Here is a 25682-nt window from a genome sequence, read left to right as displayed (position 1 = left end):
CAAAATTCTGTCCCTGAGTGAGGCTGAGGAACCCCTTGCCTGGGGATACAGAAGTAAAAGCAGCTGTACTTGGCACAGGCTGCAGATAGAGTCAGGGAGAAAGCAGGAGGGAGAGATCATGTCTCCATTTCTTTGCTTTGCACTTTCTGCTTTGACAAAAACTTGAGGGCAAAGGTGTATGTGGCATTTTGAAGATAAAGCATGTTCAACAATTACAGCCTATACAGGAACACCCAGCAATGAATCTGCTCTTAAATTGTAGGACATCACTGAACAGTCTGCATACTGTGATTAGTTACATTCATTGCTGCAGATTTAAAATCCTTTTGGCTGTCTCAACTGTTTCTTTCTCTTCTAGTTCTCTAGGAAGTTCTGGGAGACTTAGATGCCTCAGCAGCCCTAACAAGGCTTCCTTCTACTCTCCTTTGCAGCTACATTTGCCTGTGTTCTTGATGTTCAGAGAGTCACATGAAGCAGATGTCTTCACCACATAAATACTTTAAAAAGGATGCTCTCAGGGCTGCTTGGGATAAATTTGACCTCATTTTTCCTCTGCTCATGAAATGCACTTAAATCTCTCTATTTTTTTTCAACACTCAGGTGATGAAATATTAATTTTGGGGGCTAGCCCTGAGAAGCACCCGAACATAACTCTGCACATAGGTACCTCAAACTTAATAGAGAAGAAAATCCTGTAAGTAAACAGGATTTCATTTCAAGTTTTCTGTGAGGAGATGAGTCTATTCAGTAAGGTCTCTGGCCAGCACATGTGTAATTCCACTTTCACCTTCAGGAAGGTACTAAACCTCTTCCAGCATTGGGACTTACTTAGCCCTGAGTTACCTTTCCACAGCAGCTGTGTTCCACGAGTAGCCCCTCCTGAACTTAAGTGGAAATGGTCTTGCCTTCATGGAGCAATTCTGGGATCTGTGAATTCTGAGAAACCACTGCCATTTTCATATAACCAAGAAAAAATGTCAGGCAATCCTCCTCTGCAAGGCCACTTTTAAGGGGGCTTCCCAGCAGGTAAAGCCTTTTGCCCCATAAGTTTCATCCTGCACCATGCAGTCTTCTCTCAAAACCAGAGACCTGATGAACAAATTCTTGCAAAAAATGTCACTAAGCAAAGTGATGCATGCCTGCTGGGATGAAATACAAGATAATTGGGGCTTTCAATAAATAGAAATATTGCTATGAGTCATTCAATATGGGCTTGATTTTGTAACTTCAGCCTAATATTGATTTAGGATTTAAAGGCCTTCTTCATCACTGCATGTTGTAATTACATGGGCAGGAGAAATGAAAAAACACTCCTGTATAAGGCAAAATGCAGTTGTTTGTGTATTTCAAGTTTCTGTATGAGTCCAAATTATCAGTAAGTAAGAGCTGTTTCTTTCTCAAGTGAGAAGGCTATCAATGCACAACATTTTTCTCTAGAATTATAGGCTTCCACATCTTGTCTTCATTATACTTTGAAAGTCTTTGTTTTTCTTTTAAAGTTCTTTGTTAGGGAAAAATAAGAGTCAGAAATTAAAAGCAGATTAAATTTTGTAGTAATTGAAAGTATTTGTCCTAAATAAAAATTTAGGATAGGATACATAACTACATAATCATTGCACATTAAGATAACATACAAAATAAAAGTCAGATAGGGTGGATATGATAAATGAGCACTGTGAATAGCCTCTTCCCCTCAAATTCAAGGTGCTAATCTTGATTTTTGTGACATTTTATTACCTTTTATTCAGTAATCTTATCCAAAGGCATGCAGTAGGTAGTGACTATCCTCCCAGAGGAGCACAGCAACACATGCCATACACATTACTGATTACTGTAGATTTTTATCAGGGCCAGCTTTGCTCCACAGAAGGGCAACACAAAGTGTGTTAGCACAGCTTTTCTGTACTGGGTAAATCCTGCACCACAAAAGGCAGCTGTAATCCAAAGTAACTGATACCACAAAACCATTTCTGTGGGTCCTTATTCTATTTCATGAACGAAGGTGAGGATAATGACACGAATAGTTATGTCGATTTGACTTATTAGGACATAAAGCACTGCCACCTTGGAGTGAGCTTTACATCACATAAGACCCTGAAATAAACTGTAATAAGTAAATTAAGTTACAGAAAGCTCAACAGCTTCTACTTGAAGTTTCCAGGGGGAAGCAGTTGTTCAGTTGATTGGTCACCTTAAAGAAAATCCTAAATGAGAGAATTATACATTAACATCCTCAAGCAGTAGTTGTCTGTAAATGAAAATTCCAGCATGGAAAAATCTAGTTAGATTCCCCAAGATCAAAGGCAAGGTAACTAAAAACAATAAAAAATGCAAATTTCCAAACTAGGATGAAAAAAACCAGCTAGGAGAAAGGCTACTAATAATTCCATTCTTTCAACAAACAGTATTCAGAACAGCAAAGCTTGTAGTAAATGCAGCACATAGTACAAAGACAATTCCTTGCCGCATGAAATAAGTCACTAAATCTCAAGGTAACAAAATGCTTTTATAGTTTCATCTCACTTCCAATCTGCAGACATCCATAGGCTTCCTTCATTGCACAGAAAGATGTTCCTGTCATCCCTACTTCTGTACCAAAATGGGATAATGAGGCTGCCTTTTCAAAACACTGCAACCCGTGGCTTGGGTTTGCAAACGACATATCCACACATGTGATCAGCACATGGAGTCTCAGTTGCGTTTCAAAACTCAATTGCTTGGCTGTGCAAAATTTATTGTCCTCATAAAAACCTAAAAAAACCCAATCTCCCCCCACAACTCTTGACTCCTAAAAAAAACAGTATGTAACCTTGGAGCAATTGATTGGACATGTCAAAATCATGAGAATCAAATGAGAGCTTAGGCATCATTTCAGCCATATATGCATCTTTGCACACCCCTGAGACTGGTAAAATGTGAATACTCCCTCCTGACTCATCTGTTCGCTTCTGAGACGTTCTCTTTGAGGAAAAAACTAACTATTCAGGCTTCTGTGTATGCTGCACCTGCTCTTTGAAAAACCAGCTAATTACGTTTAAAAAAACCAAAACAAACCCAGGATCACAAATATTTTCTGGTTTTATATCCAGTTATATTGCAATACTGCAACAGGGTTTTTTAATCTTTCTGTCCCAAAAGCAAAATGCCAGGTGTGACATTCAGTTGTCCCATACAATCACAAGAGTCATGTGGTAAATAAAAATGAAGAAAAGAGGAAAATGACCCCCACAGCACACAATGTACAGAAGATCAAAACATTCCCCTCCCTCCTACAGGAGCATCTACCAACTATGGCATAGTTCAACACTCACGGCTGTCGTAGCATATATTGCCCAGAGCACGTCCTGTTTGAAGCAGCACTTCCTGGTCTTTGCAGTTTAAGAGCTGCACCAAAGGAGGGACCAAGCCAGCATCCACACACGGGTTCCGCATGAATTCTGCAAACAATGCACAGCCTGTTACGAGCACGCCAGCAGGTTCCAGTTTCAGCCACCCTAAGTCACACTGGCACTGCAGCTGGGCCTTGTGTGAGAATAAACAGCAGCACAGAAAAAGCAATGTCAGTTTTCATACAAGTTTCTAGAGAATAAGACCAAGGCAGGAGCTGAGGTTGTATTCTTTCTGTTTCCACACCTGGAATACGGTGCCCAGTTTTGAGTTCCCCAATTCAAGACAGACAGGGATCTGCTGGAGAGAATCCAACAGAGAACCACGAGGATGATTAGGGCACTAGATCATCTCCCCTACAACGAGAGACTGAGAGCCCTGGGGCTGTTTAGTCTGGAGAAGAGAAGGCTGAGAGGGATCTGATCAATGTCTATCAATAGCTGAGGGGTGGGGGGCAAGTGGAGGGGGCCAGGCTCTTTTCGGTGGTGTGCAGTAATAAGCCAAGGAACAATGGAGACAAACTTGAACAGAGAAGGTTTCACCTCAACGTGAGGAGAAACTTCTTTACAGTGAGGGTGACAGAGCCCTGGAGCAGGCTGCCCAGAGAGGTTGTGGAGTCTCCTTCTCTGGACACATTCAAAACCCACCTGGATGCGTTCCTGTGTGGACTACCCTAAGTGATTTTACTTTTGGCAGGGGGGTTGGACTTGATGATCTCTGGAGGTCCCTTCCAACCTCTAACATTCTGTGATTCTGTGATTATTCGTTAATTTAGAAGGAATTAAGAGTATTTAGTTGACTTTCATGGCAACAAACTTAATGTTGCTCAGGCTGAGCCTGTTTTTAACACCATAAGGAAGTGCTGAAAAGAACAGTGAATTCATAACCTTTCCTTCACCCCAACAAATTCAACATAAATTAAAACTACTAAATGAGACAAAAGATGACTTTAAATTAGTATTCATGCTTCAAAATGAGCAGCAATTTCTACTCCCTGTCCCCTTAATTAGAACTCCCAAAAAATTTCTGCTTTAAACACTTTTTTTTAAAAAAAGGAATTCAAGCTAAGTTACATATTCATTATTTGGAAAACAAGGAAAAGAAAATGAAAGGATGGGAAATACAAGAAAGACTATGTGAGCCCAAAGACTTGTACCTTTCCACAGCCTAACATGTGGGAAATGTCCTTGCCATGGGAGGAAAGCCAGAAGACCCATCCATGGGAGGCTCTCTGCCTTTCTGTCCTTCTTTCCTTCTGCACCCCCAGTCACAGGGAACCAAAGTGTTACTTCACATCCACACAAGTCATAGAATTAAGCTGGTGTCAGAGATGTAAGGGACTGGTGTCCAGAAGGAGGCACAGGCAGACAGGCACTGTGCTGCACATTTTACATGGGAAGTTTACAGAAGCAACCACCTGACACAGCAGTAGTCATTGGTATAGTCAATGGATGGAGCCAGGCACAAGGGGCAATGGGTGGAAGCTGAGGCATAGGAAGTTCAATGGAAACAGAAGGAAAAATTATTTTACTGTGAGGGTGACAGAAGACTGGAACAGGCTGCCCAGGGGGGTTGTGGAGTCTCCCTCTCTGGAGATATTCAAAACCCCCTGGAAGTGTTCCTGTGTGATCTGGTATAGGTGATCCTGCTCTGGCAGGGGGGGATGGACTAGATGATGCTTCAAGGTCTATTCCTGCCCCTAACATTCTGTGATTTTATGATTAATAGTAATAGTTTACCACAGAACACCTTTCAGAGACATAGCATTGCAATAGGCATGTTTTCATTTGCAGTCAGTTGCAAATCACGTTTCTTCCTGATCCTGGACTCTTCCAAAATCCTTTACTTTCCTGTTCCTTGGTCATTTATTGTCATGGGTTTAGCCAGTTGCATCTGCTGATGTGTATATTCAATACCATTCTGCTGTCATGCTAGCTTCAAAATGAAAGTGCTGGCTGGAGCAAAGTATCATGAGGCTTGAAGTTCAGATTGTAATATGAGAGGCTTGCTTTTCCAGTTGCTTCTTCCAGTTTCTGGTTTGGGGTGTTGTCCTTTTCCACTGGGCTGGCTGCAGGCTTCAGGGGTGGGGAGGTTGTTTTACTGCTGGCTTCTGCTGCTGCTTCTGCTTTTCTGAGAAACATGCTAAGGTAATTCTACATTGTGTCATTTCATTAACTCCTTATTTCAACCACAGGGCTCTTTGGTTACTTTCTCTGCTCTTTTTTTTTTTTTTTTGGGGGGGGCGGTGGAGGGAGGTGTGTGGAGGTGTGGGGGGTGGGCTTGCTTGTGAGAGCAGGCTGTGTTAAACCAGGATATTTATGAGACAGAATGAACCAGGATGTACAGTCCCCATAAAAAGAGGTGAGAACATTTTTCTGATTCTGGATCAACAGAACATGTCAATAACTCAAACATTTCATACAATGCTTGAAGGATGAATACATCTTCTTAAGTACTCCCTCTGTTGCACTTAATCTATTTCAATGTTCTTTGATCTTTCTGTAGCTCCAAAATCTTGCACCTTTTGTTGTTAGTCTTGCAGTGTTATTTTAGCTAACAAAGTAACTGTCACAGAGGTAAGCAATCCCCATGTGACGGTAAACTTCGATGTACCAACAAGCAGTTAAGTAGAACCAGCAGTATCTATCCTCTGATACTGTAAACATTTTAGAACTGTAGACAGATGCTATATTGTGATTGCATGCATCATAATGAACATGACAAATATCAGTTACATTTTGTCTTTATTGCTGGTCTTCCCATGGCCTTGTTAACTTTTTGTTTCCTTGCCACCCACTTTCCTTTTCGTCTCAATGTTTATTTGCTAAAGGCATTGTTCCTCCCTCTTTCCTCTCCTCCATCTGAAGCTCTTTCTCTCTTAATTGCCTATAAAAATTGTTTCCTGTTTCTCAGTTCTCCTTACATCATTTTCTTTTACACCTGTTAATTTGCTATAGTTTCTAAATCAGTCAGGTTTTTTAATTTTTTTTTCTCTTTGTGACAGGAAATGGAAGTTGTTCTCCTCTGAAAGATTCAGACATCTCAGTCTGTTCTGTTGTATGTTTAGGTTCTTGCTCCTGTGGTAAACAGGAATAAGAAAGCCCTCCTCCACCATCTCCCCATTCAGAATGAACAGAAGCTTTCACTTTGCCATTCAGCAGCAAAATAACTAAGCAACATATTAATAAAATTCGTATTTACCAAGGTCATGCAAGGGCAAGAAGTAAAAGAATTGGTGCCATATATAGTAACATAGATCTGAGACAGCAAGAAAAATGTAGTAGCTGCAGGTGATATACTACACAGGAGTAATAGAAGAAAGTAAGCAACAATGGAGTCATTTAGAAGGTTTCCACTAACCTGCTGGGGAAGTGAAGCTGATCCTTTGAAGGAAACAGTGAAAATCAGGTAAGTTAGGAGAACCATTGAGGACAGAGAAACATAAACCAGAGGAGGACAAGATCGCAAAAGACAAATGCAATTGTGTTGTAGCATTACAGATTGTGAAGATGATGTTCTCATTCCTACACCTGGCAAAGAACAGGAGACTAAATAACTCAGGAGGGGGGTGAAAAGGTCCACAGTGATGAGAGAAGCTCCACATAGCAAGGGTGTATTATCATTCAGCATACTCACAGTTGAAAGGGAAATGGCTGTAGCTGGATAGACAAGAGTGGTTAAAGGGAATTTTATGTGTTTGGGTATCTAAAATGGCAGAGACTAACACAAGCTCATGCTGGGAGGAGGAAGAGTCATGTGTGGAACATCTTCCTTATGAGGAGAGACTGCGGGAGCTGGGGCTCTTAAGCTTGGAGAAGAGGAGACTAACAGATGACCTCATTCATGTTGATAAAGATGTGCAGGGTGAGTGCCCAGAGGCTGGAGCCAGGCTCTGCTCAGTGGTGCCCAATGACAGGACAAGGGGCAATGGTGGAAGTTGAGGCATAGGAAGTTTCATGGAAGCATGAGGGAAATTTTTTTCCCTGTGAGGATGACAGAACACTGGAACAGGCTGCCCAGGGGGGTTGTGGAGTCTCCCTCTCTGGAGATATTCAAAACCCACCTGGAAGTGTTCCTGTGTGATCTGGTCTAGGTGATCCTGCTCTGGCAGGGGGGTTGGACTGGATGAGCTTTCAAGGTCCCTTCCAGCCCCTAACATTCTGTGATTCATGTGAGCTGGAGAGGTGAAACAAAGCAAGAGCACCAAGAGGTGAAAAGGAGGAGCTGAAACATGAGAAAACCACTGAGGCAAGTAGAGGAATTTGATGTGACCAGATGTGTGTGTTTAGGACCAGATGAGGGGAATGGGAAAGGAAAACAAGAAGTTGGGAAGAAAAGGATGCTCTTTTATCAGTAAAGCCCAGATTCAGTCAGAGGCACTATTCCCAGCTCTGCTTGTGCTGCGTGGCATGACCATAGGGAAATCAGTTCAATTGCCTGCGTTTAATGCCTACTATCTGTAGGATGTTGATAACACCGATTTCTCCAAGTGCTTGCTGAAAAAAGGTGCAATATAACCACAAAACACTTGTGTGCTTATGTACGAAGACAAACAACAGAATTCAAATGAGGTGCTCCCTGCTATCCTAATTAAGCAACTATTTCAACAGAGTTACACTTCAGAGGGAAACACCCAGCTCCTCTCTGTCTTGAAAAGAACAAGACAAATGCTATTTTGTATGATGAAGCAGATAGAATGCCAGCTCTACTGAAGAGTGAACTTGTAACAGAAATCTATAAGCTGGCAGGGTAAAGGTTACATTAGAAACTATTCAGAGATTCCATTAATTAAATTGGATTTGAGAGATACTGACTGTAGTAGTCATGAGGTCTTGGGTGACAGGTTGGACTTGATGATCCTTGAGGTCTTTTCCAACCTTATTGATTCTGTGATTCTGTGTGATTTTGTGAAGTGCTCTGTGAGAGAATCTTGCAGGAAACAATGCTCAGTACTCAGTTAAAATCTATTGTGGGCATTGGTTTTATTCTTAACTTTCCCCCTTCTGAGGCTGGAGCTAAAAGGACTAACTGTGAGGGCACGCAGTTGACAGTGATATTCTAAATGTATTTATTATGAATTTATTAAGCACAGAATAAGGATGTGATACGGTTGCATAAAATCTCTATCGTTCAGAAACATTCCTAGGTTTAAATTTCTGTGTTGACATTTTTTACTGGCTATTTATCTCCCTAATTTTAAAACTTAAAAATCTAACCACATATATCTTCTTGTTAATTTTGTTTCTGAATATCCATTGCTGGAGAGATGGCCCAGGTGAACTTCACAAGGTTCAAAAAAGAGCAAGTGCAGGGCTCTGCACCTGGACTGTAACAATCCTCATTATCGATACAGGCTGGGGGATGAGATGTTAGAAAGCAGCCCTGTGGAGAAAGACTTGGGGGTGCTGCTGGATGAGAAGCTGGACACTGGAGGAGCAGGCAGTGTGAGCTTGCAGCCCAGAAAGCAAATCACATCCTAGGCTGCATCAAAAGCAGCATTGCCACCAGATCCAGAGAGGTGATTCTGCCACTTTGCTCTGCTCTGGTGAGACCTCACCTGCAGTACTGCGTCCAGGCCTGGAGCCTTCAATACAGGAAGGACATGGACCTGATGGAGCAGGTCCAGAGGAGGGCCATGAAAATCATCAGGGGGTTGGAGCACCTCTGCTATGAAGACAGACTGAGGGAGCTGGGGGTGTTTAGCCTAGAGAAGAGGAGGCTCTGGGCTGACCTAATAGCAGCCTTCCAGTACCTAAAGGGGACCTGCATGAAGGATGGGGAGAAACTATTTACAAAAGCCTGCAATGACAGGACAAGGGTCAATGGCTTCAAACTAGAGCAGAGCAGATTTAGATTGGATGTTAGAAACAGGTTCTTACCATGAGGGTGGTGGAACACTGCAACAGGTTGCCCAGGGAGGTGGTTGAGGCTCCTTCCCTGGAGGCTTGACAGGGCTCTGGGCAGCCTGATCTAGTTGGGGATGTCCCTGCTGACTGCAGAGGGGGTTGGACTGGATGACCTTTGAAGGTCCCTTCCAGCCCATACGATTCTATGATTGTCTTAAAATAAGTGAGGTCACACACAGGCTATCAGTTAGAAGCTGTAGTATTGTGACTCCAAAGAAAAGGTGGAAAGGACAGTAATGATGTAGGCCCTCCTCTGAAGAAGCAGCGTGAGAGTTGAGAAGGAGGAAGCTGCCAAGCTGCCAGACCTGCATCCAGACAGCAGTTACAAAGCATCCTACTTTTTTCTGCTTGGCATCTGGGGAGGGAAAGTGCACAATGCAATCTGTGCCTCTGGATGGGACAGCAACAAGTCAAGGTGTAAGAAAAGTCAGCCACAAACCTCCTCTACCCTTGGTACAGGGTCTGTCAGTAGCACCTGCCTACAGGTAAGAGGCATTTTTTTGAGGGTATTGGATGAACTTTAAGATAATTCTTTCTAAAGAAAAAAATTTAAATAGTTTTAGATTATCTCCTGTATATGACTGCATGTATATAATACATACCAAAATGGAGCCCTGATTCTCATCTGAGATCTTGGGCTCTTACCTTAACATGTGTAATAAATACCCTTTAGGTTAGCAGTAACTGGTTTTAGTGTAGTATCAAAGGCCTTATGATGGTAACAATGTTATTATAAATCTCAGACCAAAGAAACATGTATTATCCCGTAACCACCTGTATACACACTACTGTTTCAACTGCTGGATGTAGAAATGATGCACATCTTTTTCTTTCATTATGCCTTTCATAAAGCCAGTGGCTTGCTACTTCTGCCCAATATATTATACTATTGATTCTCTTAAAAAAATAATAGCACGAAAGTAAGGACTACAGAATTTCCAGCAGCCAAATGCGGTTTTGATTGTATTAACAAGCAGCCAAACAAAATCTGACGAAACAAAAAGAGCGGAAGGGAGGGATACGAAAGGTGTTGTCTAATCTACAAAATGAAAACATAAATGAAGTAAAACATACTGACAAGTGAGGTGAAAAACTGAAGATGTTCCAGCAGAAAAGTTCTTGTAGAAAACCTCACCATTTCTGGCTACTTCCGCTATGATGTTAGCTACTTTTGCTGTGCAGGAAGATTGTGGCGTCAACAGACTCGCGAACACCTGAAGAACTCCACTTTTCTGGATTTTTTCACTTGTCTCCATATCTGAAAAACACATCACACACAAAAAAATGACTTGTGTATCTACTTGCTCTGGGGAAGAAAGAAAAGCAAAAGGGAAGTGAGGTCTTCTCCAAGGTAATTATTAAAGTAATTATTCTGCCATGTAGTAAACCAGCTGCTATTGCAATTATCTTCTTTATTTTATATGATGTGCTCACAGACCTTAGTACTTTGCCATTCCTGACAAATTCATCTTTATAAGGTGACTCAGTGTTATGTAAGCAAATGCAGATACACAATCATGCATACATAGGGAAACTACTGGGGAGAGTGGTAGAAAAGACTAGAAGTCATGGAGTGATACACAGCAGCCTAAAGTACTATGTAAAAATCAAGGAGCAGTACTGTCCGGTGATCAATTATTGGAAGCATCTGTAGAACGATGGGGAAGATTCTTACAGATGAGGTAGAGGTTCATGTGGTGTAGGAGTCAAACTGGAGAAGAGGGAGAGCTAAGCTGATCCTGTCAAGACTCTGCTTCACTCTTGTGTTGCTCTACTAAGCTCCAGTAGCTCCAGTATAATCTCAGGAAAAAGAACACTAAGTGTCGTGTAGCAGATATCAAAGATCTGGGACAAAATCTTTCCTCTTTTTGCATGTAGTAGAGAGGAACTGTGTAGTTGCTCCATAACAGGGCCTCACCTAGCATTTGCTCTGTAGCGAAATGAAAATTAACATTGATTCAGCTGCAATTAAGGTACTAGCTGCTAAACCATACTTTGCTAATACTTTCAAATAACAGCATATTTGAGATGAATATGAGTGTGACATAGAGTTATTAGATGGCAGATATCACTTTAGAAAGTGATGACTGTGAGGTGCTCGAATTGATGACTTTTGCAAAGCAGAAGAAATCCAAATGAATCCCAAGGCTCACTGTTTGACAGCCCTGTCTCACAGGGCCATTTCTAAGCAGTAAAGCATGCACAAACTCCCTCACATCACTTAAAATAAAAGCTTTACAGTAAGAGCAAGTTAAAATTAAAAAAAACAGAGCTTGCCAGTAACTGTGAGAAACAGATGTAGACATTTCAGAGCTGAGAAGACAGACCTCTAAGTATCACTTTCTGCAGTTTCTTAGAAGCACCTTTACTCTGGTCTGAGAGCTATCAACACAATCAGGCTGGGCAGCAATAGTAGTAATCAATAGATAGATATAACGTCTTTCAAATCCAGGAGTAAAGGGAGAGGATATTATATACACTTGAATAGCAAAAGAGAAACCTTAATATAATCCAGTATTTTTTTTCAAGATGTTCTCTGTTTTTCTCCTAGTAAATGCACATTTTGTGTACCACAACTCATCTTCTAGGGAAGCAGTTTGCAACCCCTCTTTAGCTGTGCTTCACAGTGAATTAGTAATGATGTATCACTGGAATCACCATCTTCTCCAATCCTGCAATTGATTTTTGACATGTGTGGCTCCAGGACAACATCAGCTGCCTGCAAGCACAGGAAGGATCCGCTCAGGCTGGTCCTGAGCAGGAAACAGCACAAGCCTGGCTGAAGTGACTCAAATGGGTTTTGTGGCTCACAAAATTTACAGGTATGTAAATGCTTTGCTGGCTGGGAGCCAGTGATGTCTCTGTGACAGAAAATGGACTAAAAGGAGAGAACTTCAAGTTTGGGTTACTTTTGTGACTCTGTAATTTTACCTTCAATTTCATCTTGGAATGTTGGTCTTTGGCTAGGACTACTCTACAACTACCTGAAGGGAAGCTGTAGTCAGTTGGGGGTTGGTCTCTTCTCCCAGGCAACTAGCAACAGAACAAGAGGACACAGTCTCAAGCTGTGCCAGAGGATGTTTAGGCTGATGTTAGGAAAGAATTCTTCACAGAAAGAGTTATTGGCCATTGGGATGTGCTGCCCAGGGAGGTGGTGGAGTCACTGTCCCTGGAAGTGTTTAAAAACAGCCTGGATGAGGCACTTAGTGCCATGGTTTAGTTGATTAGATGGTGTGGGGTGATAGGTTGGACTTGACAATCTCAAAGGTCTTTCCCAACCTGGTTAATTCTGTGGTTCTGTGATACTCATCTACAATATGTCAATGATAACATCTGATTACAAACAGATTAGGTATAAAATGAATATTGATTGATTTTAACATAATGCATAATACAAGTGCTAATTATTATTAATCTGTTTGCAATCTAGTTAATCACAATTTTTTAAATAGACTAAGCACTCTTATAAGATATAATGTAGATTATGGCTTATTTGAAAGCTTTTTAAAGTTCTGACATACAGCATATAACTTGATAGATATATTCTCCCATGGATATATACAGATTAAAGATAAGCTTGAATTCAAAAACATCTTGTCAAGACTAAAGATGTCTTGTCAGACATCTTAGCTGCCTATTAACAAGGAGCTCCTCCTCCTCTCTTAAATTCCAAACTGAAAGTACAGAATTTGAAATTGGAAATGTAGATACCTGTGTACCTCTGTGGTATCCACAACTGGTAGGTGGGAGACATTAATGCACTTTCTCCTGCCACACTGCTGGGATACACAGCATCCAGTCTTATAAGTGTTGAATTACATTTCTGTCTTGGTTTAAAGAGCAGGCAGAAATGATTTTACTCCCAAAGGAGGTAAACTGGAGACGCTCTCGTTGAATTGCAGAGAAATACAGAAATTGCATTCAGAAATACGCAGACCCTGGTCTGCACGATGTGCTGAAGGTATAACTACAGCAGTAAAAGACTGCAGCTGCTGACAGCATGAAAAAGCAGATAACCACCTGATATTAAGCCAAGCTTTTCTTCTCCTTTTTTTTCACTTGCAACTAGAGAGTGGCATGGTTGTCAGGGCAGGGGCTTTAGGAAGCATGGATTTAGACTGCCTGCCTGTTAAGGCCCAGGCATGTCTGTCTCTTTTTTGCTCAGCTTTATATAACATGAGTCCTATCTAAAAGCGTGAAAGGCAAAGGGACATAGACTGAAATGAAGGAAAGTGTGTGTGTGTGAGCATTCTTTTGGAGAGGAGGATGAAGAGCTCTGTGAGACCCCACCTGGAATACTGTGTCCAATTCTGGAGCCCCTATTACAGGAAAGATATGGATGTGCTGGAGCATGTCTGGAGAAGGGCCACAAGGATGATCGGAGGGCTGGAGCTCCTCTCCCATGAGGACAGACTGAAAGAGTTGGGGCTGTTCAGTCTGGAGAAGAGAAGGCTCTGAGGAGACCTTACTGTGGCCTTCCAGTGTCTGAAGGGACATCTGGGGAGGGATTTTTTAGGGTATCAGAGAGTGATAGGACTACGGGAAATGGAAAGAAAATACAAATGGGTAGATTCAGATTGGATGTTAGAAAGAAGTGCTTCACCATGAGGGTGGTGAAACACCGGAACAGGTTGCCCAGGGAGGTGGTAGAAGCCTCATCCCTGGAGGTTTTTAAGGCCAGGCTGGATGTGGCTCTGAGCAACCTGATGTAGTGTGAGGTGTCCCTGCCCATGGCAGGAGGGTTGGAATTAGATGATCCTTGAGGTCCCTTCCAACCCTAACAATTCTATGATTCTATGACTGTGCTGGTAAAAACCATTATTTGGTTTTCCTTCTGCAGAACCTAAGGCTGGAAGACCACATATCAATGTTGCCAATCATACTACTGCCTGTATGCATGAAAGAGGTATTATTTGTCAAGAATATGAATCTGCTTCATGCTAGCTTCATTTAGTTGTCACCTTTTGAATTGCTGTTTCAGTGTATCATCAGTTGTAACCGGACCAAGTAAAATCGAATGGTTCTCTAGATGCAAGAAAGATACAGGCAAAATCTCCACTACATAATCTCCTCTCATGCTTTCTATAGCACAGAAAAAGAAATTACAGCCAACAATCATACACTAAAAAGCTGGCTTATGCTTACTGTTTTAACTGCTTTAGCAGAACTAGATCCCCTTTCAAATGTATTCAGTTTGTCTCTTTAGAAAACTTAATCTAGGCAGCCAGATGTCAGGGTGCTGCCTTTAAGTCCTATATGTTACTGTATGTGATATCCAGATTTCAAATGCTGTCTTTTAAAGCCCAATTTTTGGTCTGCATGCACCAAGCCACCTGTAGAGCACCCAGTGTCCCCAGTTTTAAAGCAAAGAGACTGTAGGATTGTAACAATGCTGCCTTAGAAACAGCCCTTTTGCACATGATATAATACAGGGGGGAAAACCTCTAAGGTTAAACCTGCAGCTTTAGATGTCTCTGTATCACTAGATATCAAAGCAAAGAGTATGTTAGATCACATAGTGTCAAAATCTTATTAATGTCCTAGCTGGGGTGGTTAAAATGTCAATATCCTTGCTTTTCATGGGTTTTGCAGTGCCTGCAGTCAGAATAATAAAGGGTGTGGGCAGGAAATTCATTAATGCCACAGATAAGAGCTGGGGAGCTCAGCGCCGTGGCTATCAGACTGCTTAATTAAGTAGCAGAAATCGCTGCAAGACAAAAATTCCAACAAGTGTCTCAAATTAAATTCTAGATTCTCTCCCGTCTCAGCTCTATTTCATGTGAAATTTCATGCTTCTCTCTTTCACTCTTTTCTTCTCCCTGCATCACTTCCTCCACCTTCAAGTGAAAGAAAAGGCAGTGAGGGGGAAAGGAAAGGCAAGGCATATTTGTCAGAAGTGCTAATTTGCCCCCAGTAGCAAAAGAAAATTATAGGTTCACCATTCCTATGCTCTATGCACAGTGAGTTTAAGTTACACTGTTGGATATAACCCAACTGTAGTCAAGGCTAGCACTGAAATAATTCCCCTGTTGTGGAGTTTTACATGAGAAACAAGGCAGGCAACAGAACTGTAAACGAGGAGCTTTCTGAGTGCCCTCTTTATTAAGCCAACCATGTCTGTAATGTATTCTTTTGAAAAATGTATATATTTCTAGTTGCAAAGATGTTTTATAAACCTCCTGAAACTAGTACAGAAAATTACCTTGGCTTTGTAATGTCCCTCCTACATGTACTCTCATCAGAAAGATGAACTCACAAATAAATAACGATGAGCCATGTATATCATGAAAGGAACCTTCCATCTGCTCTTGCAGAAGGGAGGAGAATGAAGAGAGCAAGGATATCTAACTGTCATATTCCCCTAACCACCACAGTAAAAAAAGGTTCACATGACCAAGAGCAAGTATGGATGCTCTCTCCATGTATGGCCTCCCTGCAGAAGCACTGTCTCTTTGTAGCCTCCTACTGTAATTTCCAAACCACAAAATGCAGATTTTAGTCTGACTATAAGAGCACAAAAACTGTGTTGGAAAGAACATCAGTGAAACAAATGTGTTCTCACGCAACAAATAATGTTGCTTTTGCTTAACATACCTTAGCCAAAAAAAACCCCAAACTATTCAAATTATGAAGAATTCTTTCTGTAGGAAAAAAAATCCTCTAATAATAATTTTTATATAGAAATAAATCTGTAAATATAACTTCATTTTGGCATGCTCCTCCTTACGTGGGGAAATCCCATCAAACACAACCTGCTTGCTCACCTATCCTTCAAATTAGATTCCTAGGAGACAGGGCAGGAGGATTCTCCTTTAGCTGCGTCAAAGTTTCCATCACGGTGTTTGCTCTGTTCTGTCTCTGCCAGCAGCAATAGGGAAACTTCAATTCCTATATTTAATGAAGAAACTGAGATAGTGCACAGATGTTTGTAATTAAAGTCTCAGCTCTAACAAGGAAGGAAGGACGGACAGATGGAGAGACAGATTCACCAACCAACTAGCTGCATGATTCCCACTGATTAAATTCTCCAAAAGCTATACCCAAAGAATAAAAAGTGAATTTCAGGAGACCCACCCCTTGAATAGGCTGTTGCAGCTACTAGTGAGAACATTTAATAAAACTACATGCCAGCTTTGCCTTCAGTGAATAAATATGCACATCAAAACTTCCATGCATATGTCATAACACAAGGCAGAATATTAAAGTCGGGCAACCCCTGAGTTCCTGAACTGGATCTAATTCAGAGTTCTGAGCTGTTAGTTCCCACATTCATCTTTTCAGACACACCCTCTGCAGGAGCCTAACCACTTTTACAGCAGAGTTGCTGAAAGAGTTTGATATTAGTGTCTCAGCTGCCAAATTTGTTTTCTGGCATCTTAGTACAAATGCCATCCACTAGCACCTTCATGTTTTATACTCGGTCTGTATTGATATTTTAATCTGCCTCCTCTGTTTTTTGTACTAACTGGACTTAGTTAAGGCTAGGTTCCTCTAATACCCTCATTCTGTTCTATTATCTGGAACTGCTATTCACTGATGTCTTCTGTGGAAAAAAAAATAAATATAATAGTTAATCTTTATTTGGCACATTGTGTATTCAATGAATAGCACTTGGAATTTAACACTTGGATAAACATCATTTAACTATCTGGCACTAACTAAATACATCACTATTAAGAAGAATTTATGTAAAATAATCCTACTAAAGTAGCAATGATTACCATTCAGTATCATTAGGCTCTGCCAGTTTACTGGGAGGCAGTCCAATAAAAAGCAGTCACTTTGATTTAGTATGTTCCAATTAAGTAGGTATGCTGTAATAATAGATTATACACAGTACTCAGGATGAAACATTTCTGGATTATGTGTATACAGTGCCACAAAAAGGCAACAGCTTCATGTGCTAAGATGCAACAACCACCTTCAGCAAAGAGAAGGAATGCTTCCCAATGCAGTACTTGTGCCAAAACTCCCTCCTGTACAATATCCATCAGGATCCCCACCTTGCAGAAGAGCATTTGACGAGACGTCTTCTCAGGTAAGCTTAATGGACTGCAAAGAGCTTAACTGACTGAGCTGGCCCAGTTGTATTGGAAGCTTTGGCTATACTACAGTAGATTATTTGCATCAGAGGCTGACTAGAAATTCTTGCTTGTGGAAGTACACTGGTCCAAGATACAGGTTTTTGATTTGACAGCTTTCTACCAGCAAACTCTTACTCTGATGCAACTATACTGCTAAAAGCTACAAAAATAACAAAGGACTATTTTTTGGTAATGTTACTTTCTGAGGGATGTGGTCTAAGGTATTGTAGCAAAGGAATGTTGTAGGCAGTAGAAACTGCATCTGTACTAAGGTAGTTTTCACCCTTGCTAGTGCCAAAGCAGGCCTCAGTTTTCCCTAGCAGCAGAATATAAACCCTTCTCTCTACATGAAAGTGCTCCTGAAACAAAATAGATTTTTTCTTTTTATTTTATTCCTCTGTCATCTGTGATTACCATTTCTATGTAATGTGAGATACATGAGATGTAAGACTTGATTTTATTGCATACAAGCCAATCCAAAAGATTTTGGTCATGCAAGATATTCCCATGCATGTTAAATGTTTTATTAACTTCTACTAATATAGATGTTGTAAAACATAATTCAATGGCAAAAGTTAAATGTGTATGTCATGCTTTTTCCTTCAGTTTTACAGCTTTTTACTTCCCATCAAGAAAACCAGGTTTATATGACACCCAGCAAAGACAGTGTACTAAGAAATAAACTGGAAATACATCGTTGAAGGAAGAACACTTTTGACACCTGCTCTTATATAAAAATCAGGACTAATGATGACTCAAACCAAAGGAATTGCTAAAGGAGTCTGTACACATTTTGACTGTGAATGTGCAAATGCTTTGCCATGTGTATCAAGCTCTTGAGCTCAGTGGGACTACCAGAATGTAAGAATATATGTCCTTAAAGGTAAGAATATATGTAAATGTTGGCAGAATCAGGACTTTTCTTTATATTCCTTTTACTAATTTTACTCTGTGCTCTAAACATGTACCATGCTGCCTTAACATACTGAGCTAAATCAGTAGTGCTCCTGAGTGTAAGTACCTGCTGCAGAAGGCAGTGGAAATTATGAAGATATGGCATCCACTGCCTCTTAGTTCCATGCATTTAGTTTGTTTCTTCTTGCAAATCTGTCCTTCCCTTCTCCCATTTCTCTCCTCTGAAAAATCTCATGCACTACTTCGTTCCTGTTAATCATCCACTTGGTTTCACTTCTTCCTTTTTAATTTCTATTCACGTTCCCTCCCTTGTTTTGCATAGACATTAAATACATCATCCCTGCAACACTAAAGTCCAGAGAAGCTAGATCAAGATCTAGCAGTCGCTAAACAAACACCAGTTCATGTCTTCAGTACACAAACTTAGTGAGTTGTAGTTTCCAAGAAAAACCAGGAAAAATGAAGTGGTAAAACAATATTTGTCATTGTACTTAATTCTACTGGTTATCATTTGGTCTCACAGGGCATTCATCCAACTGGTACCATTGTTAATCTACTAGCTTGTGCTACACTACCTCAAAGTGCTTGCACATGGGTTTGTTTTGTTACAGCTTGCTTGTTACTAACATATTAAATCCATGGGGATGCTGACTGCTCCTCTTCTTTTTATATGAGACAATAGTAGACAAAAGTTAATCCTAGAAGTGAGGCCCTACAAATAGTGCCTACAGACAATTTTGTTTGAAGCTATAATGCTTTGCAATCATTCGGAGTCATGAAAGCATTGTTACTTGGTCACAATCCACATGAAATGATTGTCACCTCGTTTTATGCTTACAACTCATTTTACTCTTGTCCTGCTCAAAGAGTCTCTTCAAAACAGTGAAAGTTTAGTTGGGTGATGTTTAAAAGACAGGTTTGCTTTAGTGCATGCTGTGAAATGTGGAGTTTTTACTCCATGCTTCAGAAAGGCAAAGGAGTAGGTTTAAAACATCTAGCAAATGGAAAAAAATGAAAGCTATTTCAGGTAATTTTTATTCCTCAGAATAACTCTGCTAGGACAAAAGGTTCTACAACTTAATTTTTCCTATGTTTGGAGTGTGAAGGTAGCAGGTCTTTTATACTGATGCGTGTCACGGTCACAGAAACAAAAGATTCAATGACTATTGCTAAATTCTGCTTGTACTAAAGAAGTACAAGACTTCACCAAAATCAGATGGCATCCATGCTGAAAGTTAAGCTGAGCCATGTGCCTGACTCTGCAACGAATGAATAAGGGTATGTATATTAAACTGTCAAAAATGTCCAAAAAAAGGAAGCAGGGACAGGTTAACACTCTTTTTTCTTCATAAATCAAAAGCATTACTAGTGACAGTAATACATTTCAAAATTTCAGAGAAGCAGTATTTTTTTTTTTAAGTTGAGCCCTGAATTTAACAATTACAAAGCATCTCTAAATTCTTCTTAATTTTTCTGTTCCAGTAGAGGAATTGTTCTATCTTCTATGGCCAGTGAAGATCAGACAAAAAAGGAACATCAAATATAGAAACAGCACGAGTACTAACAAAATTCAACAACATATGGAAACCACAGCTATAAAGAACAGAATAAAATGAAGGATTTCCAACTCAAGTATAACCTCTGTGTTAACATATAGTGGTGAGAACTGGAAATCCACCAAAACATCAAAGACAAGAAACTAGATGCCTTTGAAAGCAAATGCCTACAGAAGATTCAGGCCGTTGGATAGAAAGTTTCAGCACTGATAAAGGAATGTGAGAAACCTGCAGTCTCTGCAGAAATCTAACATTTTCTTAAGCACTCCAGATGCTAACACATCCTCCTCTGAGATGCCATCAAATAGGAACCAACACATTTCAGAAAACCCACTGGTGACTTTCAAGAGAAAACTTGAGCAGAAGCTTTAGGTAGGAGGGCTGAGCTCATGATCTCAACAGTAGAAAGCTCAAACAGCAGAAGTGACTGCAAAGAATGCCAGCAGTTGTCCTGGGAGTTTGTTACACGGTGTTATTTTCTCTGATACAACAGGGTAAGCATATTCAAAACAAAACAAAACATGGCTATAGTATATAGCCAAAGTATGTTTTAGGGTGAAAGAAAACAGCATAAAGAAACTGCATTCATTATGGGAAGAAAACTGACATGCCAAAGACACCTTATAATAATGTTTAAATGCCCAGTTTCAAACAAACATGAATTTAAAGTTTTCCTGTGTCATTTGATGGTTGAGTTACCAGGTATCAGCATAGCATGAGGCATCTTAGCCAATCATATCTTCAAGGTAAAGTCCATTATTTCAACCCTTTTTCTTTGAGCTGCAAGACCTTTCCAAAAATGCTAAACCCCTTCCAAAATTGGGGCTCTGCCCTCTCACTTTTTATTTATGTGATTTTGCTTAAGCATTTTGACACACAAGCTTGTAAACTCATATTCTTAGCCTCCCAAAATACATATGTAACAAAGAAAAAAACAAAACCCAAAACATTTCAAATGCATGTGTTTGCCTTTGCCCTTCAATACCATACCAGACATTTTTCAGAGCCAGGTGCTGGGATTAGTGGGCATTTTCAGCCTCCTTACACTCACTATATCAGAGCCAAAAAGAATGTTCTCAGCAGATTTTTCAGATTTCTCATCTGTCAAAATTGGGTTATTTATGTCTGCTATAGCCTCTTGTATGTGAAATACAGTACATCTGCACTAGCAATAACATTTAATATTTTTTTTGTTACTGCAATAATTCTATCCCAGAAGGCCTACGGTTTAAAAGAAAATTTCTATTTCCCTCTTCCTTTTTCTCAGGCAGTCCTTTTTTTGTGGACCTCCATATGAGGATGGTGGGATAGCTTCACTTTTTTGATAGGCACAATATTTATGAGATCACGCTTAACAGATAGAAATCTTTATATGTTGACATAAAATTATGGCAAATACTGTTTTCTGGTTTATTTCCTTACAGAACAGAGTTAACCTTTGGTTCCCAAAAAATCCAATAGTACATACCTACATTTTCCTTTGGGTGTGAGATAAAAAACCAAAGCATTTACTACCTCTTTCCAGAAATCTAACTGTATGATCTGTTAAAACACTTTTCTCCAGTGCATAAGTGCTTTACTCATCCTTTTGACAAGTTGTTATTCTTTTTTTTTTTTTAAACAGATTCCATGCTGCAAAGCATATATTAAGCCACCATATTTTCTCTGTTAGTTTAGTCTGCCATTGATTTAAGGCTTAAATTAAAAATATCCAAGCCAGTAAAATCATAAATGGATGCAATTGTATCCACTGTCTCACAGACCTTTTCCTCCATATAACAAGTTTAGTTCTAACTACTATGTTCTTTCAATTCACAGAGATCATCTAGTTGCAATCCCCCTGTCATGGGCGGGGACAGTCTCCACTAGATCAGGTTGCCCTGATCTACATTGATCAATATTTTGGTTCATAAACAAGAAATTCATTAACAATTAGTTCTGTAGTAATCAGATGCAAATTTATCCAATTAGGAAACATGTCTTTTAAGTCCATCAACTAAAATGTGTCTGTTCAGAATTCAGAAAAAGAGTTGCAAAGAGAATCCCATTGCTGCTTCGCATCTAAGCATTTCCATAATTTTTCCTTTGTCTTAAAGATCACACAATCACAGAATGTTAGGGGCTGGAAGGGACCTCAAAAGCTCATCCAGTCCAACCCCCCTGCCAGAGCAGGATGACCTAGAGCAGATCACAGAGGAACACATCCAGGCAGGTTTTGAATATCTCCAGAGAGGGAGACTCCACAATGCCCCCCCTGGGCAGCCTGTTCCAGTGTGCTGTCACCCTCACAGGGAAACAATTCTTTCCTCATGTTTCCATGGAACTTCCTATGCCTCAACTTTCACCCATTGCCCCTTGTGCTGTCACTGGGCATCACCAAGCAGAGCCTGGCTCCATCCTCTTGGCACTCACCCTTTACATCTTTATAAATATGAATGAGATCCCCCCTTAGTCTCCTCTTCTCCAAGCTAAAGTGCCCCAGCTCCCTCAGTCCCTCCTCATAAGGATACTAACTTCTACATTCCTGAAGCATTTTAAGTCAAGACTATTAATCATCTTAGTTAGACAAGCAACTTTCTAACCACAACAACAATCAAAAGAATCAAACCTGGAGTGACTACAGATCCAGTGATGGAAGAATCCTAAGTCGTCATGACAATCTTGCAAGATAAAGCTAGAAGGAGCTACTGCTGCTGCCAGAAAAAACCCAACATCACAAGTAGTGTAGAAAGGAGTGGTTTAGTAATAGTAAATAGTAATAGTAGCCAGTTACATCTTACTCATTTCTCCAGAAATGAAAAAGCCAGAAACAGTCCTTGAAACCAGCTTTCCATAAATGTTTAAAAACTTGTGTTTCAAAAAGGGAGTATCTTGTATTTCACTTGCACATTGCAGCTGACTCGAAGCATAAAAATACCATCCTTTCCCTTGGGAAATGGGTACAATTCTTAGATTGTTAGTGACATTCTGGGTTTTTTAAAATTTATAAATTCTGATCTAGAAATTAAGACTAGTAAACTCTCCTTACAGCTAGTAATTCATAAAACATTGTGCTTTTAGAAAAAAACCCTTGAAAACAATATAGGCTTGGGTTCCAAATTTGAGCTTGTAACATTCAGCTGCTTTTATCATTTAAAAAAAAAAAAGATAAAATTCAGTAATATATCAATCAAATTATGCCACTGGTCCTACTGTTTAATACTTTTATTTTCCTACAGTATTTACACAGAGAATTTCTGCTGGTCAGAAAAGAAAATATGGCTTCCTTGCATCTTTCAGCACATAAGGGAAGAATGAGATTTCAGAGAATATTCCTCTGTAAGTTGTCATTAAAAAAAAAAATCCTTTAATTGCTTGAAATTGCTAAATATAGTAGAAACTTAGCAAAAATATTAGAGCATATATACAGCTTCCATAACTATGGCTTAAGACCTCAAGGTAGATGACTGTGGGCTGCAGACAAGTATGCAAAATGTGTGTTGGTCAGAGGGCAGCCCAAAGCCCAGAGGGAGGCAACTCACTCTGCTGCAGTGAGCACAGGGAAGTGCCACAACTGCATTTCTCTGAGAAAAAATGCATCCAGATTCACCTGCCCTAGCTCTCCTTCCCCCAGTCTCATACTCTGGGTTTTCTGCAGACTTGAATTCTTTTCCTCTTCACACACACTATGATAAAGCAGCTACAAGAGAAGCTGTTTCTTCATCTAGTCCATTTGAAGGGCAAGAGGAGGGAAGAAAATGATGACTGTTTGTAAAATTCTCAATTTATTGTGTAAGGAATTTCAACATAAGAAATACAAAATTTAAATTCATTTTGCAACATACAGTTAATCTCAGAGGGTTTTTTTAAAGCTGAATAAAAAAAAAACCCAAACAGTTGCAGAACCTCAGAATCATATTCTCTGACAAAGTCATTCCTGCTTTTTGCCTTTTGTGATTGTTATGATCATTCTATCTGCCATATTACACTGAACAGTCTACTTCCAGATCAGCAAATTTCTTTCTGACAGCCCACATCAAACTATGTTTATATAGAAAGTCTCCAAACTCTATGGAGCAGCCAATGAAGTAATTTAATAGATTGTTTTTAAAAGCAAACACATGTAATAGATGAATTTCACCTCCTGATTCTCTACTTTGTGCAGTGCATGGCTGACTGTTTCTTTGCTTAAGGATCATGCACAACAACTTCTCTTTAAAAATATAAATTATGAAAAGTTCAGCAGTCTAGAGATGGTGAAGACTGGCAGGTGGAGAAAGATCAAGCATTTGTGTTTTCCTTTAAGAAATAAGGTGGACAGAGTCTCAGCTTACGTGAATGAGGTAGAACCACAGAGGTGAAAGGAGCTGTGGCAACTTCCAGGAGCTGAGAATCTAAACTAATATTACTGTAAATCTTTGCTACTGCAGGCTTTCTTTATGGGTGCAAAGCCTGGAGCTATCCCCAGCAGACTTCACAGGCAATGCTGAAGGAAGGCCACACAAAATGAGGTATGTTCTTATTACTCCAAAGCATTTCTAATGCACATTTATCTCTATTCCTCTGTTGTTGTCGCCCCTTTCAGCTTAAATTTCGTGGTTTTATCTAGTGCCTCAAGCTACACTGGCCTCAGCCAGGAATGTTGGTGTCAGATAAGAACTAAAGTATCTGCAGAAATTAAAAAAAAAAAAGGACTATACATCTCTCCAAACATGTCTCATAAAGAAACCATCTCTGCAGGATTTTCAGACCTGTGTCTCGGATGCAAAGGGTTATACAACTTTCTCTCTATAGATAAATAGTAGCTAAATCAATTTGCGTTTGGCTTGCCAAATATTTACCAGCAGTTATCACATTCAGCAAAGTATTTAACTCACCCTTGTGTGCTATAGCATGTGTGTGTGCATACACCTTAATGTGATTGCTGTGACAAATGTCAGAATAGCTTGCAAAGCCAGACAGGAGCTATCGTGTTCCAGGCTACTGTCTGGGATTATCAAAAGATCAGGAAGAGTGTGAAAAACAAAAGAAAGAGAGTTGTATTGCATAAAAAGAAAGTCAAAGCTACAATATTCATTACAAGTTTGCCACCCCTTTTTATATGGCAGACAATAATGGATGCATTCCTGGGTGGACTACCCTTGGTGATCCTGATTTTGGCAGGGGGGTTGGACTTTGATGATCTCTGGAGGTCCCTTCCGACCTCTGACATTCTGTGATTGTGTAATATGGGAAGAAGTTGGTTTGTAATGCCTTAAATTTGATGAAAGGTTGAAAGATTGTATGCAAAGTAAATGGGAATTATAATTGTCACTGTTTTGTTAGAGAGTAAGAAATTTAACCTTTAGAATCACGGAATTGTTAGGGTTGGAAAGGACCTCAAAGAACATCTAGTTCCAACACCCCTATGCCATGGGCAGGGACATCTCAGAGACACCTTTGTTTCTGCACCACCCACAACCCTATGCTGCATGCATGGTTAGCAATTAAGAGGAGTGTAAGGGTCTCTGAAAAATAATGATGTACATTTAATATGCCCAGACCAAAGTCTTGGAAATTATTATTCCCTTTGTTAAAAATCCTAATGTTGTATTAACACTGGGTTTAACTGCTGGGTTTGGCTAGCAGTAGATAGGAGTGAGTTGCATTAGTGTATTAATAACATACTACTTTTTTATAAGAGAAGATTTTTCTCTCCAAGACTTAATGAAGTGAATAAATCTAAATTGTGTGATTTATGATACCACCACAAGATCCCAATCCTATAAAATTATCTTAAATAAACTCCATTCCTTGCATGCCTTATTTTTCTGATGCTACTCTAATACTGTGATTTACTGAACTATAATTAGCAT

The 25682-nt window shown here is 40.0% G+C and overlaps 1 protein-coding gene across 1 annotated transcript in view; it reads right to left on the bottom strand.

Moving 5' to 3' along the window:
* The window catches only part of RAP1GDS1 (Rap1 GTPase-GDP dissociation stimulator 1), a 64445-nt gene that overhangs the window by 35634 nt on the left and 3129 nt on the right, over positions 1-25682 (bottom strand). Inside the window, exons 3-4 of the mRNA XM_054382930.1 lie at positions 10429-10551; positions 3312-3437 (exon numbers count right to left, since the gene is read on the bottom strand). Of these exons, the coding sequence (XP_054238905.1) occupies positions 3312-3437; positions 10429-10551 (249 nt within the window). The remainder of the gene's footprint in view (positions 1-3311; positions 3438-10428; positions 10552-25682) is intronic.

Source organism: Indicator indicator, chromosome 8 (genome assembly GCF_027791375.1).
Source record: "Indicator indicator isolate 239-I01 chromosome 8, UM_Iind_1.1, whole genome shotgun sequence".
NCBI lineage: Eukaryota > Metazoa > Chordata > Aves > Piciformes > Indicatoridae > Indicator > Indicator indicator.
This window is presented reverse-complemented; position numbering and strand designations above follow the sequence as displayed.